General features: G+C 38.3%; 1 protein-coding gene across 3 annotated transcripts in view; it reads left to right on the forward strand.

The window, feature by feature from the left end:
- DOCK10 (dedicator of cytokinesis 10) overlaps nucleotides 1–15,430 on the forward strand; it is a 159,637-nt gene that overhangs the window by 130,759 nt on the left and 13,448 nt on the right. For all 3 annotated transcript variants that reach the window (XM_034063895.1, XM_034063894.1, XM_034063897.1), the window contains exons 35-50: nucleotides 323–444; nucleotides 530–644; nucleotides 812–878; nucleotides 1,600–1,647; nucleotides 2,306–2,407; nucleotides 4,362–4,490; nucleotides 5,072–5,180; nucleotides 5,913–6,050; nucleotides 7,521–7,703; nucleotides 8,264–8,374; nucleotides 9,775–9,990; nucleotides 10,467–10,524; nucleotides 10,851–10,949; nucleotides 12,624–12,730; nucleotides 13,253–13,375; nucleotides 14,318–14,431. In XM_034063895.1, coding sequence (XP_033919786.1) covers nucleotides 323–444; nucleotides 530–644; nucleotides 812–878; nucleotides 1,600–1,647; nucleotides 2,306–2,407; nucleotides 4,362–4,490; nucleotides 5,072–5,180; nucleotides 5,913–6,050; nucleotides 7,521–7,703; nucleotides 8,264–8,374; nucleotides 9,775–9,990; nucleotides 10,467–10,524; nucleotides 10,851–10,949; nucleotides 12,624–12,730; nucleotides 13,253–13,375; nucleotides 14,318–14,431 — 1,841 coding nt within the window. The remainder of the gene's footprint in view (nucleotides 1–322; nucleotides 445–529; nucleotides 645–811; nucleotides 879–1,599; nucleotides 1,648–2,305; nucleotides 2,408–4,361; nucleotides 4,491–5,071; nucleotides 5,181–5,912; nucleotides 6,051–7,520; nucleotides 7,704–8,263; nucleotides 8,375–9,774; nucleotides 9,991–10,466; nucleotides 10,525–10,850; nucleotides 10,950–12,623; nucleotides 12,731–13,252; nucleotides 13,376–14,317; nucleotides 14,432–15,430) is intronic.

Genomic DNA, 15,430 nt, shown 5'->3' on the forward strand with positions numbered 1-15,430 from the left:
TGTTCACTTCCTCCACACCCATTTCAAAATTCACGGAAGTGCATGGGCATCTTCCCACTGATTTTTGTGGCTTTAGGTCAGGCCTTACAGAATGCAGCAGACCATTTTAATGCCATGAATAACAGCAAATTGGATCATTTTACTTCAACTCGTTTCATGTTTTCAGTACTAAACAACTCATCAATAGCTTTGCTGTTGGAAGTTCAAAGCACCGGTATGAATCCAGCATGTGACACATTTTAAGTTTTCCATTTGTCTTATTATTTTTTTTGTATCCATAGATGTTTTAGTTTAGCATGTTTGCTATGACTTTCATTTACAGCCTTTTCATCAATAGCTATCTCTGCAGCAAACCATGCTGACTCCAGAGCTTCCTTAGCAAGTCTTGAATCTAACCCAAGTACCAATGAAAAAAACAGTGAGAGAACTGACACGTGTGAAAAGGTACATGTGCAAATGTTGAAAACGGTTACTAGAGGTAAAAACCTATCACTATTCTTAACAAGGCCTTTTGTTGTCAATTCAACAGATCATGAGACCCTTGTCTTTGATTGGATCAACTCTTCGTTTTGACAAGTTAGATCAAGCTGAAACTAGAAGCCTTCTTATGTGTTTCCTTCACATTATGAAAACCATTTCAGAAGGTAAGAAAATATGCACTCACTACCTAATTTACTTTGTTGTAAGGTATTGTGAATGCTGAAGCCAAACAAATACAAAACCAGAATAATCATGAGTGTACTTTACATGCTTCAGTTCAAGTTTAGTTCCCTGTAACAGAAAAATAATGTATTTTAATATCTTTTTTTAGATGCACTGATTTCCTACTGGTTGCGAGCACCGTTCTCGGAAATAACAGACTTTTTCAGCATTTTAGAGTAAGTTCACTTTGTGGATTTTATGTTAAATTAGTGTTCTAAATGACTGCTGCAAATAATATGTCTTTTAGGTTTATCCACCTACATTGGAATAGGTTGAGATAGGTCTTGTATCTTATTATCTTCTGAAGTCATATTGAAACATTATCCTTCAGTATGTTGGTCATTTCCATGAGCAGAGAGCATAATGCTCTGGGTGTTCCTCCTAAAAGAGATTTTCATAGTGGCTTTCCCATTTGGAGTTGAGATTTTATTCTCTTGAGAAAAGTATTTTGGCTCTCCAAAACTTGCAAACTATCAGAAAAGCTGTGCAATGTAGGCTTCCCTGCTTTTCACATCTCCAGGGTGATTTGCTCAATACAATCGATGCATGTCTGCAGAATCCATGCACGTAGCTGTTTTCAGAATTTCCTCACCATTTTGTAAGTTAAACGCAAGTTATTTAACTCCAGGTGGTGAAGAAGCAATGCTTTGCAGCCAAGGCTTTGCCTTTGCCTCCTCACCAAGCAGGAATCTTCAACCATCAAGGGAGAAAGGGAACAAAGGTGTGGGAAGTGGTGCCACATCTTGTGCAGCCCTAGGCTGTGAACTGCTGCGTTCCGTTCTGTTTGTTTACTAAGAGATGCATATGCCACGGGTCTCTTCAAGGCACTAAAATTCAGCTTATTTTTGTAATTAGGAAGTCATTAATAGAGATAAAATGTGTTGTTTTATCTTTCAGGGTTTGTCTGCAAAATTTCAGGTATCTAGGAAAACGCAATATTGTAAGGTAATCCTCTGGTTATAGATAGTATGTTACAGTGTTTAAATGTTACTGCATTGCATTAGGCTTAAATGAGGTTAAGAGTGTATCTATCAGTTTTCTCCTGAAAGCATCAGTCTGAAGACAATGTATGCTTTACCTTTGCTTTTTTTGCAAACGATGTTATCATGATGTTCTGGACATCTGAGTACATGTGTGGTGTAAAAAATTAATTGCATGTGGTGGTATGATAATCACTACTGCATTTATAACCCAAAGTACCATATTTCAACCATATTTCTATGCATATGTCAAAGAAAAGGATTTGAATGCTGTATTTTCTATCCATATAATGGCAGTACAGTTTTAATAGGCCTAGATAAATGTTCCACAGTAATTACAAAAAAAAAACCTTCTGTCTTTACCGACTCTCTGAAGAAGTGTGAGATCATGTTCCAGCTGTGACATGTGAAATGCACACTTTTGTCTCAGTTGATGTTTCATTCTTAATGTAATGTTACCACCATGAACTTGTCTATATGTCATACTGTGGAAAAGCGAAAGGTCACCGGCTCAACCGGTTCATGCTCCATTGCAGGTTTTGTCAGGCCTGTGTTTATTCTTCAGAGGCTTGTCAAATGAATGTCACGTTCCCTAACAGATTAACGGTTATTTCTCTTAACAGGAAAATTGCTGCTGCTTTTAAGTTTGTTCAGGCCACCCAGAATAATGGAACCCTTAAAGGTTCGAATTCCTCTGGCCAGGCATTGGGTCTGCTCTCACAATGGTAATGACATGTATTATTAACTCCTATAAAACCACAAACAACAATGTTGTCATCCTCCAGCCCTTGTATACTGTCACAGTGTTGACTGAAAAGAGGGTGATGAAATATGTAACATATTTCAAAACCCCAAAGCCATAAAACCCATAAAAGAATTAAGCCCTTTTAACTTCAATGTGACTTGTAAGCTGTTGTTTAAGTGTTATGTTCAGAAAAATCTTTACTTACTGTCAATGTTGTGAAGTATGGCAGAAACAGTACTGATGGTTTCAGCTTGGATTCCTATTTGAAAGATAATCCACAGTTTTCTCCAGCCTGATGGAGTTCATATTTCTGCAATGTTATGCTTTCATGGAATCTTACTGCTTTAGGGATAAATATCTATGGATACACTTATGGTATTGAGCAATTTGTTCCTCCCCAGTAACATAAGGCTGATAATTTTCATGGACTGTGTGTTAATAAGCTGCAGGTGCAGCACGTTTTAATAACATTTTTGGCCTTCTCAGGGGAAAGCGGGATCCTTTTCACATTAATAATGCAGAACTCTAGAGAGAAAGCAAACTTTTGATGCTGTCCAGCTTGTGGTTGTATCTGAGAGCATGGTGAGAAAGTTGCCTTCCCTCATGAGCTTGGATCTTTTATATATAGCTGGAATATGCTCACCATTATAAGAATGTTATCTTGGAATGGAACAAGGGGGGAAAATGATGCTTTCTCTGCCATAGTTCTTCCTTTGTTCCTCTACTGAGCAGTTTTCAAGAAGCGGCACTGATTTCATTACCCCAGCTGGAACTGGCATACAGCCTTTAGGAGACGGTTGTTTTGTTGCACGTCTGCAGATGAACTAACATGATGACGATACAGAAAATAGAGTCACATTTCTGCTGTCTCCAGGGCCTTCACACTTTACCTTCTCACAGATCACCATTGGTGGTCCAAATGACTATTTGTTTGTCCTGTTGTAATACAGAGCATTTTTTTGATCATGAATTGAGAGTTGCTGCCAGTGATCACCTCTAACTTCCACTTGTATTTTTGTATTTCAGTTTTCTGAAATGTTCATATGAAACCAGACTTTCCATCCCCCTACAAAAAAAAAAATAACAAACCAAAACAAATAAAAAACAAACACCACCACCACAAAAAAAAAAACACCTTGGGATCAAATTTCCACAGGTTCAAACTCCATTAGTTTATTCATTTGCCAGGATATGTCAGAAATGATTTCTGTAAAAATAACCAACATAAAAGAGAGTTTACCTAGGTACAGGAAGTAATTCTGTCTTGAAATGTTTTTGAATTATGCAAAGTTAAGAAGCAACAAATTTTATTTCTTTTTTATTAAATACAACTGCACTTTAATAAGTGACCTGAATTATGAGAGATGCTCAATCTTACTAAATTCTATAGTGGTGAAAAATTCTTTCAAAAAGTATGATAAGTACTGGTACTTTATTTCTAAGCTTCTCATTATATTTTAATGATGTGTTTGCCAGCATCAAACAGGGTTAAGAGATCACATGCATAGGCACGCTCATATTTCTACTTTCCCTGTCAGTTTGTCATCATTTTTTTCCCCCTCATAGAAGCTGTATTAGTTCTTGCTTGAGCAGGATATATTTTTCTTGTATTCTGAGTTGAAAGAACTCATCTCAGTTTCTCTTCACCCAAAGGTAGTTTTTCTAAACATCAGACAGCTATTTAAGCTGATACTTTTTTTCCATGCCGATTAAGTACTTGTCTCTTGTGATCTGAAGAAATCACAGCACATCTGTTTGTTTTGTCTACCTCATTGACTTTCTTCTTCATCTTTGTTTGTCTGAAAATATTTGAATTTGTTTAACTTAGCCTTTGAAAAATACTAGAGAAAATTCTGACTGACATGGGGAAAATCTGTATAGGCATGATAGTTTATTCTTTGTTTCTGTTTTTTAATAGTATCTTTGAATTTCAGGGTGCATTCTACTTCTAGTCACGATGGCCACAAGCATCACAGATCTCAAACATTACCGATAATCCGTGGCAAAAATGCACTTTCTAACCCTAAACTCTTGCAGATGATAGACAGCAGCACTGCATGTAAGTACAAAATAAATATTTACTTCCTTCTGGAGTTTTATGGGGGTTTGGATCAGGCTCTATACAACTGAACCTGTTGTCCTGAGTGCCAATGAAAGACAGCCTGAAGCGGAGCCTAAACATAAACAGAGGTGCTGATTCTGCCTATTTTTTTTTGGTGACTAAGAAATCTGAACTTTAACTTCATCAAAATTCATTTAGAAACAAAATTAATTACAATAACCTGACATATTTAAACAGCCTTCCCAGCATCTCTTGCATCTGTGGTTATGTACCTTGCTGTACAAGCAAAAATTTACTGGCTGAAATGTTACATTTCTTAGATCTAGGAATGAAAGTGAACTTTTCATGGCCAAAGGCTCTTTAAATGATGAGATTCAAGTCTTGTATCTCATTTTCCAATTAGCTTTCTTTCCTCCTTTGAGGACAAACAGAACCAAAGGAAGAATATGTTAGCATCTCTGATTCAGCTGGTGAAAGCTGACTCAAATTCTTTCCCCTTAATGATTAGATACTAGAATTACAGCATCTTTAACTCCACTCAGAAGATTGTTTGTCATCTTGCCTTTTATATGTCATAGGCAGCTCCAATGAAACAGACATTGTGCAGTATGTAGACACAGAGGCAAACATTGCTACAGAAGTTTCCCTCACAATCCTTGACCTATTATGTCTTTACACTCTGAATCACCAGGTATGTTTTGCTGTTTCATTTTCTGCTTGAACTGATGATGTGTGAGATATGGGGTGCGAAGAAAGCCTGGGGGAGCAGACACACAGAAAACTTGAAATGCCTGAAATGGCAGGATAGGGAAATACAGTGTGTCAGTGCTCAGTAAAGGTATTTTATGAAGGAACTGACTTTGTACTAACCAAGCTGAGTAGAAGGATGTAGTTGAAGGCAATCCAACCCATCCAAGGCCGTGTATGGCCTTACTCTGCATGGAACTGTCATACATCTACTAATGTACACCTAACTGTCATGCATCTGAACCATGTTTATCCCAGTAGGTTTCAGAGATGTTAGACTAAAGATTTCAGAACTACTTACTATCTGTATAGTCAGCAAGTGGATCCTCTGCCTCTTTAAAAATTGCTCTACAAATACTGGCCCAAATGACTTGCTGAAAGTCTCACAGCTACAATACAGCAGGCAGCTCCTTTTGGATTTAGTGTCTACTTTATGCCACCTGAGCCATTAGATCTACTCTGTGACATTCACAAATAGGAGTACAGGCATAGGAAACTGCTGTCCTTGAAAAAACTACAAGTAAGAAGAGTCTGCAGCAAGCTGGGAATGCCTCATCTGCAGAAATTTTATACCGAAAAGCTACCTTCCTAGGAACACTGATGTAAAGTCCTGCAGATCCTTCTGTTTGTTCACTTTAATGACCAGAATGTCCTGTCCTGTCTGTGAACTTTCCAGAGGCAGCTCCAGCAATCCGATTGCCAGAATGCGTTGATGAAGAAAGTCTTTGACACACACATGCTCTTTTTGCAAATCAACCAGTCAGCAGCTGCTCTCAAGCACGTCTTTGCTGCCCTGAGGCTGTTTGTAGGCAAGGTAACTCTGGTTTTATTCTGTTAGTCTGGCCTATGTTATAGCAAGTATAGCTTGAGTACATATAGGTACTTTGAAAGAGTTCTAATCTTCACTGTATTATTGCTCATTCTGACAAAAATATCTTCTGATTTGTTGTTGATTAAAAGTCAGAAGTTCACACTATCTGAAAATTTCTGTTTTGAAAAATGCAAAATTTACTCAGAAAATGGAAATGGCTTTCTTGCTTTCACCACCCATGGAAGAAAGCTTGAAAACCCATGGTCTTCATAGCAGATATATGGATTGCAAAATCTAGCTAACGGTGAATGATTAAGCTGTCTGAAGCAGGCCTAGCTAGGGAGTATTCCATACACATCACCAAAAGCTCATCCAAACTAGCAAAGTTTCATAATACTTTGTTTTCAACATAGAAGAGTTTTAGACAGAAACATGGTTTTGGGTCAAACTGTTTATTTGATTGCATCACATCATAGGTCATTGATCACAGGCGATTACACACTTTATGTCAACCACAAGGGCTGCACAACTGCAAGTCATAGATGAGATCCTCTTAAAACTAACCAGAATGTAGCACACTGGTAACCAGAGCAGCTGGCCTGATCTCCCAGATGTTTCTATCAAATGCAACAGTGTAGATCGGTTTAAACCATGAGGCCTCATTCTGGTTGTTACCTCAGGGGAAAGGAGTGGAAGTCATGTTTCTCCCAGTAACATAGCTTTGTGGGGGAAACACAAAGTAAACCAACCACGGACTGCTTTAAATTACATACTAGACGGGAACAGAAGAGGAGGATGAGTAAATATCCAGGATTGCCCATTTCATTCAGCCTGTATCTCTCAGGACTGGATTCTCTCTTCAGAGTTCTATGGGAGCAGGGATCAAGTGGGGCTCCTGCAGCAGAACCTCTCGAGCAGTGCTTGAGATCTGTAGCCAAGACGTGTATCTTCCACCTCTACTCAGTCTTGCCTTCTGTTACATTCACCCTGCTGATAAATAGCAGGTACAGTTTGGAAAGCCATCCTTCATTCTCTGTTGTTGCCTGCTGTTCAAACCCTTGACCATTGGAAATTTGCTGACTTTGCTACTGTGAAAGCATTTTCTTTCTCCTGAACAGCTTTTATAGTAGTGCATAATGCCACACACACTTTTCCTGGTTAGCTATTCTGCATTCCTTGCAGATAGGCTGCTCTGCTTTTATGCTTGCTGTGTGCCAGCTGCTGTCTGGATTTCCTCTAGGCCAGTTTGTTACATTGCATATGGTGTTTGTATGAACACCTGTGTGTGGTTTTTACTTAATCTTAATTTGCACATGGGATTATGTTTAGCTAGCAGCTAATTTTTTCAGTAAACCCGAGTGTGAATTAGTATGGGACACAGGGCTGTTTTTACTGATGGCTTAACAAAGTATTGACTCAGAGTAACTGTACAAAGGCATTAGAGTAGTGCTAAACACACTTTTTCTTCAACAGTTCCCATCAGCATTCTTCCAAGGACAAGCAGATCTCTGCGGTTCTCTCTGTTATGAAATCCTGAAGTGTTGTAACCATAGGTCACGTTCGACTCAGACAGAGGCATCTGCTCTTCTTTATTTTTTCATGAGAAAGAACTTTGAATTTAACAAGCAGAAATCAATAGTCAGATCGCATCTACAGGTAAGTGAAGTGTGTGATCATCAGTGTTTAGCTGATACTGGTTTGCTGCATTGGTTTGTGTCATTATTATTTTTATGCATCGTAGCAAAGTAATTCTTTTGGAGTCCTCAGGCAAGTCTCTTTGGCAGTTTGGTTTTCCTGTCAAGTCTGAAGACATTGGGCTGGATTCTCTGCTGTTCTTGGGCTTTTCAGCTCTGTTCCAGAGAGAGACAGCAACTGTGAATGTAGCCACATAGCCAGATAAATGGTTATTCTTGATTCACATGTACTGCTTATAGTAGTAAGAACATAGCTGATGAAGGAATTAAACGGAATATGACAGTATAGTTACAGAAATAGAAAGTCCAGTATCAATGTGCTTACACTGCAAAATGAACAATTACAAACATTGTAAAGATTACTCATAGTCCTTATGTTTGTATATGTTACCTTCTTAAGACAGGTATAAACGTAAATCTCTGCTAGCCTTATACATCAAGACATATTAAAATAGGGATTAAAAACTATTCAGAAACATTTTTGTTTGCTAACTCTAGCCTGTGTTTGCTCTCCCCATGCAGCTCATCAAAGCAGTGAGCCAGCTGATAGCAGATGCAGGGATTGGCGGATCTCGTTTTCAACATTCACTTGCAATTATAAATAACTTTGCTAATGGAGACAAGCAGATGAAAGTAAGAAACATTTTTGTTGTCTATCACTACCTCTTGCAAAAGGTCAACAGTTTCAGAGGAGCAAGTGTTTCAGTGAATAAATTTGCTGGCTTTTATTAGTGATGCATGCATTCATGGTGTGCCTTTTTCAGGCAGCCTGAAATTCACGAAAATGCTTGTGACTCAGAAGCTTCATAACTGAAAGTAATATTTAAAACAAAAAAAGGATTTTTTTGTGTAAAAATCATATTATTTGTTATTCACTTGCTTATTTTGTTTATTTGCCTGGTGTCAGAGAAGGTATCATGCATTGTGACCATGACACAATTGCAGCTGACAGTTTTTTTAGTCTACAAACTGTCCCTTATTTTTCAGTCTAATTAGTAAATGTGTAGCAAAAACATGCATGACATTTGGGTTTTGTAACAGCTTCCTAATCCCCTGAAAAAGGCATTTAGCTCTTAGATTAGTTACCATTGCTATTATATTTGTCGTCTGTAGTAAAGGTGTTAAAAAGGATTCCACTCTTTAATTTTTAAAATTCCTGTGCAAACATTTGTCAACATGCATTTTGAATCTTATACTTTGGAGGTGTTTTTCATTCCCTGAAGGTGACTATAGGGTATCTCCACTGAGGTTAATAATAGTGTAAGCAAATTGGTAAGTAATTGACATAAGTAATTTGATGTTTTACTTAATAAGGTGCAGTTACAATTGTTTTTATTTTCAAAGTCCAGCTTTGATTTCCCAGCAGTGCAGTCAGTCACGCTGCTTCTGTAACATGCTCAACTCTGTGTGTTGTAGGGAGGGAACGTTTTATTTCATATAATTTTTCTGGCTCTTTTTACTTTTAAACAAAGGGAATGAGGGGAAAAAGTCGGAAATTAGAAATATATTTAATTGCTCATTTGAAAAAAGAGAAACTGCGGGGCTGAGTTAAATATGTTGTGAACAACCAATATGAGTAATACAAGGACTTACTTTGCTCAGTGTGAGAAGGCCAAGAGCCAGACCATAGTATTTTATTCCCTGCGATGAAATATGCTGTGAGTTAAGCAGAACTATCTATAGCGCCTGCTGCTGTTCATCAGCTAAATGTGCACAGGAATCCAGTCTTCATCCAGTAGGCAATCAAGAAACAAATGTTTCAGTTTGCTGACTTCAGCAGAGTTGTTGCTTACAGACTGGGACAGCTGACTGACTGGGATATGCTGTAGGTCCCATGACATGACACATCAGTAAAAAAAGTCAAGTATTTTTGTGCACTGTGTGTGTAATGTGGAACTGTGTCTCTGTTTCAAAGCCTGCTGAATTAGGGAAGGGAAAGAAGGTCTTCCGTAAGCAGGACTTCAGCTTATTCAGGGGTGCTGCATGTGGCTCTTCAGATGGTTTTAGTGATGTCTTGCTTATCTTTCCCAAAGAACGTTAATTTCCCAGCAGAGGTGAAGGATCTGACCAAACGCATCAGAACAGTTTTGATGGCCACAGCTCAGATGAAGGAGCATGAGAAGGACCCTGAGATGCTTGTGGATCTGCAGTACAGCCTGGCAAATTCATATGCCAGCACACCAGAATTACGGAGGACATGGCTTGAAAGCATGGCCAAGATTCATGCAAGAAATGGAGATTTATCAGAGGTAGTGTAAATGAATGAATAGGAAATCCATTTGTCTTTAGGCTGAGATGTTCTGATAAAAAAGGCTCTGAAAAACATACAGTAGTAGTGATTTACTGGAATCATACAGTGTCTTTCATATACTTGAAAGTGGAGGGAGACAGGTTTTTTGAAAAACACCTAGAGAGGTGGTGTTGTCCTTTTCATTAAAACATGAATATTTGATGCAAAACTCCAGTGCATAACCCAGGAATATCTTATTTACTCAGTAGTCTTTCTTGAAAAAATCTGTGCTTTTACCTAAGACACTTAGTGAAATTAACACTCAAGGATTTCATCACTTAACCCTTTATTTTCTTACATGATTCTGTTAATTTTGCCTTCCCTTTTCTGCAGCATGACTTGACAGTGATGAAAGTGTGTGCTGCTTATCACATGTATGCTGTAAGTCATACAGTGTACTTCAATACATACATGTACTTTGGTCTCTCATTACAGGCTGCTATGTGCTACATTCACATTGCCGCTCTCATTGCAGAGTACCTGAAAAGAAAGGGTAAGACCAACATTTTCAAAACCAACTATGTCTTTATAAACATTGTTGATGAAAATAATTTTTGGCTATCCTGCTTGCCTTATGGATAAAGTAGTCTTAAAGCTGCTTGAATTTTTCCCAAATACTTTATTTTTAGAATATATCATAAATGCTATTCTTAGCTCCAGAACAGTGAAAGTGTATGTTTTGTGTTAAGAGTGTAACTTAAATGTTTAGTGAGCTAGTGCTAAAAGAGAATGCTTCACTTGTTAGTCTGTCGTTATTAAATATGCATGTATTAACACATACCAGTAGCAGTATACTAATACCATCTTACACTATCATAGGTTACTGGAAAATGGAAAAGATTTGTACCTCACGTATGCTCCTGGAAGATGGTCAAGTCTCTGATAGTAATGTGTTACTAACAACTCACAATGGAGGAAGTGAGTGCTCTAACCGTGCCTGTTTATGGGTCAAATAACATAATTAGGGAATCAAATTACTGTTCTCCAATTGATCTGGAAAAATATCTACCAAAGCAAAAACATTTATAGTGCATGTTGATGGCTGTAACAGCAAGCAAGTAATGTTGGAAACATTATGTTACTTTCCTGGTTCTCTTTGGCTGGTTTGATGAGTTGCTCAGAATGTCTCTGGTAAGGGCTTTTTCAGCAAGAAGGCAGCCTGCTCTTCATTGGCAACAGAAATCCCTCTCAGGTCAATTGGTGTTTAGCATGAAAATCCATGTCCAATTCCAAAGCTGGGAGGGCAGGGGAGTGGAACTAATATCTGGTTATCCATATGTAACTTAGTACAGATAGAGATTTTTTTTCTTTGCTTATTAGAGTAAAAAAGTGCAGTCTTTTATTTTTAAATGCATCTATGCCAATGGTTATCTAGCTTATGAAGTCTGTATTTAGAAGTGGTTATTAGCGTGAGATATTTTAGCAGTTTTCACAAAGAGCAACTTCTGGGGGCAAGGGCAAATATGTGGGGAAGAGAAAATTTAGTTTTGAAGAAACCATAGTTCCCCACTACACCTGGAAGTGTCTGTGGGTGAGATGAAAAAATGCCTCCTTTTAGAAGGAAGCTTTCTGTGGAGAACATCAGACATGGTTCACTAGTGGTAAAATATTTTGCATGAGTAACAGATCACAGGAGGTGGAGCAAAGAATCTTTTTTTAAATCCATATTTAAAAGATCTTCAAAAGTTGACAGAGAGGATGGAGCCCCTCTCTCTGTGTGTAAAGGTTAGTTTTTTAAGCTAACCTTTAAATTGAACACAAGTTATGTTAGGAATTTATCACCTCCTCTAGCATATTTACCTTCTCTGTTCAAGAGTGGTAGTAAAATCTTCGTGGGTCAAACGCTACCTGATCTGTAATGTGCAATGCCTGTGCAAGTTGTTCCTTCTGCAGCTGTTGCACTAAAGACCCAGCTTAGCAAATACCAGATGTAAATTCAGTTTTAATCCTTGTGATCTTTCCCATCAATTGCTTCTGCCACCACCCTGAGCTTTCTGCAAGAGAGTTTTTCACTTAGGGTTGTGCTCACTTCACTGCCATAGTATCCTCGAACCTGGTTAAGGCACACTGTGCTCCAGAGCAGGCATCTCTCTATCGGATGCAGCAAACCCTGGGCAACTGTGCCACTCTCCTTTAGGAAATCAGACAGGGGGACAAGTGCAGATCCCAGTATGTAGCATTAAGTGCCTGTGGGTCAGGCCAGGAGTTACAGCACTGGATTTATGAGTATGAATTATCTCACCTCAGCCTGCCTATTAATTCCAGTATAGATGAGCATTGCACATGTAGTTTTGCAAGGGCTGCCAGCACTGTACAACTAATGAACCAAAATGCCAAAGAGAGCAAAAGATTGCATCAGGAAAATGTTATGGTTACCCTTTGCCTGGACAAGTGGATTTATGTCACAGTGAAAATGTGTAATAGTCTCATAAATTCAGTCAGTTCCATTTGTGCTTCTCCTCACTTGGGCTGTGAAAAAAGTAACTAACCCAGTCAAATAAAATCAGATCAGTTTTAATTACATTCAGTAGCTTTTTTTAATGATCTGGTTATTCACGCATTAATTGACATTGTTACGACTTGCACTTCAAGGCTTATTTTCCATGGGATGGCCTGCTTTTCTGAGCATTACCCCCAACATTAAAGAAGAAGGCGCTATGAAAGAAGACTCCGGGATGCAAGATACTCCTTATAATGAGGTCAACAGCATTAACGTTTATATACTTGTTCTATGTCAACAGGAAGTGTCATTTTTAATGGAAGACTGTGCATGTTACAACAAGTTACAGTGAGGGTGTACTTCAGTCAGTATTAAAAGGCACACAGCTTTTGAGTGAAATGTAGCTGTTGTACTACACAGCAGGAATAGCTGTTTTGCTAAAATAGCTGTTTTGCTAAAATAGCTGTTTTGCTAATAGCTGTTTTGCTAACATAAAAACATGAAGTACCAGAGCAGGAAGTTAGGGAGTCCATGAAGCCCAAACCTGTTCTTCTGAATGAGTGTCAAGTGTTCAAGTACTTTCATGTTACTGTTATTTCAGGGTTTTTATCTAAAGAAGAGCTAGGTCGCCAATACCTGATTAAACGTTGTGTTACTAAAACAAACCTTAACATAGAAGACACGGAATAAAAAGGAATAGTGGGTGTGTGCTTTTGCTGCATTGCTATTAATTAAATGCCACCAGCTGTCAAGTGATCTATTTATATTTGTGGAATTGCAGAATATTCTTGTGGAGCAGCTGGAGTTGTGTGTTGAATACCTGTGGAAGTCTGAGAGATATGAGCTTATTGCTGAGGTTAACAAGCCTATCATTGCTGTTTTTGAAAAGCAGAGGGACTTTAAAGTAAGTTGGTTTATATATTAATATTTTTTAATTCTCTTAAGAGAGCAGTGAAGATAATTTTTAGGGGGAGGAAAAAGTGTTTTCTTTAAAAGGCATCTTTTTTCTTCATGTCTGTAATTTCTCCTTTTAATGCTCTGTGCTGTGAGTAAATAAAAATAACCCGCTGGTATCTTACTTCCCTCTTTTCAGCATCAATACAGTGGTTAATAGACAAAAAATTTTCAAACAAGCCTCTTGTATTATCCAGTGGATGTGAATTTTTGCATGTGTTTTTAAACCAAAAGCACATTTCCATTGTATTTAGTTTTAGAAAATGCTGATAAATTGTGTGATCTCTTCACAGTTCCAGCGTTTTTTCTTTTAGTTACTTGGCGATCTCAATATATAATGAATAACGTGACAATAATCTCATTTACTGATTTTCTGGTTTTAAATCATAGTAAAAGCAAAGAGGTAGGTAGCAATAAGCTGTATGCTTAGGAAGCAGGTCTTGAAGAAAATTTACCTTAGCCAAAACCAGCACACGTCATTGAAATTTTGATTCACTATCCTGAAAAAGTGCTCTTTAGTAATTGTGGATAGTGTGTCTTTGCGAGGAGTTAGGAGTTGACTGGAACTGTTGGCACCCTGCTCTCACCTGCACATAGGATACTCGGATTCTCTCTTAGTAGGTCTCTACCACTGTCTGGTGGTGGGATGCTTGTCTTCCTGTGTGGCCCTATACACAAAGACACCCACTGCCACAAAACTACTCAGAAGATGAAAGAAACCTTGAAATGGCTGCTAGCAAGGTTAAACTATTCCTTGAGCATGTATAGCCATCTTTGCAAAGGTTTGGGAATCCAATTAAGGCAAGCCATGCTTGTACAGAACTACAGTAGTGTTTCCAAAAGTATTCGCATGCTCTCACTTCCCCCCACTCCTCACTGTTTCCTAATGTAGAGGCTGTCTGATTTGTACTATGACATCCACCGCTCATACCTGAAGGTTGCAGAAGTAGTGAACTCTGAGAAGCGTCTCTTTGGGCGATATTACCGTGTTGCATTTTATGGGCAGGTAAGTCAAATTGTGTTCTTTTGTCTCCACACATTCCCAGATTTCAGCCTGTTCTTGTAATCCTGATGTATTTTCAAGAGGCTAAACCAGGGAAACGCTTGACAGTGAATCATGGGGTAGAAAGTGCCTCATGGGTCAGACTCCAAGCAGGATTTTACTCAGAAAAAAAGAGCACTCAGTTGCATATGTGTAAACTGCTGCTATGAATTTACTGGTGTATTGGAGAACAGCCTTGTACGTCAGCTTTAGTTCTTGACTTCATCAAGCAAAACTGAGACTGAGGCAGGGCAGAGTTTTTTCTGAGTAAAATTTATATAAGACCAGGTAAGACATCTTTGATCTGTGGTTCCCTTCTATAACAGAGCTTAAGCAGAGCAGAATGCAATAGATGTTTTGTTGTGTTTCTTGCTGACTCTGACTTCAGCTTTCAGGCCACCTCTGATTCTGTGCAGTGTACTGTAGAGTAGTTTTATTCCCTTTGCTGTGCTTCAGCATCCTCAAAGCATTATTTTGTGCTCTCTCCTGCTACAGACCAGTGTAGCAACCCAGCATGTTCCTTTAAGACCTGGTTTTGGCAAGCATACTATTTCCTTTACCTTTTAAAAAAATAGATAAATAATAAGGTGTGTAAAAAACAAATTGATGTGAATCACTCTGCTTGCTAATTAGATTTTAATGCAGAAATTTACTCTTTTCTTCTTTTGAACTTATTCAAGGCTGTGGTAAGTCTAGCTCTTTTGCATGTTTTGTTTAATTCTCTCCTCACACATCTTCCATCCCTCCCTGTACTGTTACTTAACATTAACTTTCCTGTGCTCTCAATTCTTTGGTTTGTGGCAGATGAAATAACATTGTTACATCCGTTGTTTCATCCTGCAAACTAATTTTTGTTTGTTCAGTTACCTGAATTACAAAGCTGTGTCTGCTGCCATGTTATGTGTGCACCATGGGGCCCAATGCTGCGTCATTTCATCCCAGTGGAAGTTTTTCTCTCAGCTT

The sequence above is a fragment of the Melopsittacus undulatus genome, chromosome 6 (assembly GCF_012275295.1).
Source record: "Melopsittacus undulatus isolate bMelUnd1 chromosome 6, bMelUnd1.mat.Z, whole genome shotgun sequence".
Classification (NCBI taxonomy): domain Eukaryota; kingdom Metazoa; phylum Chordata; class Aves; order Psittaciformes; family Psittaculidae; genus Melopsittacus; species Melopsittacus undulatus.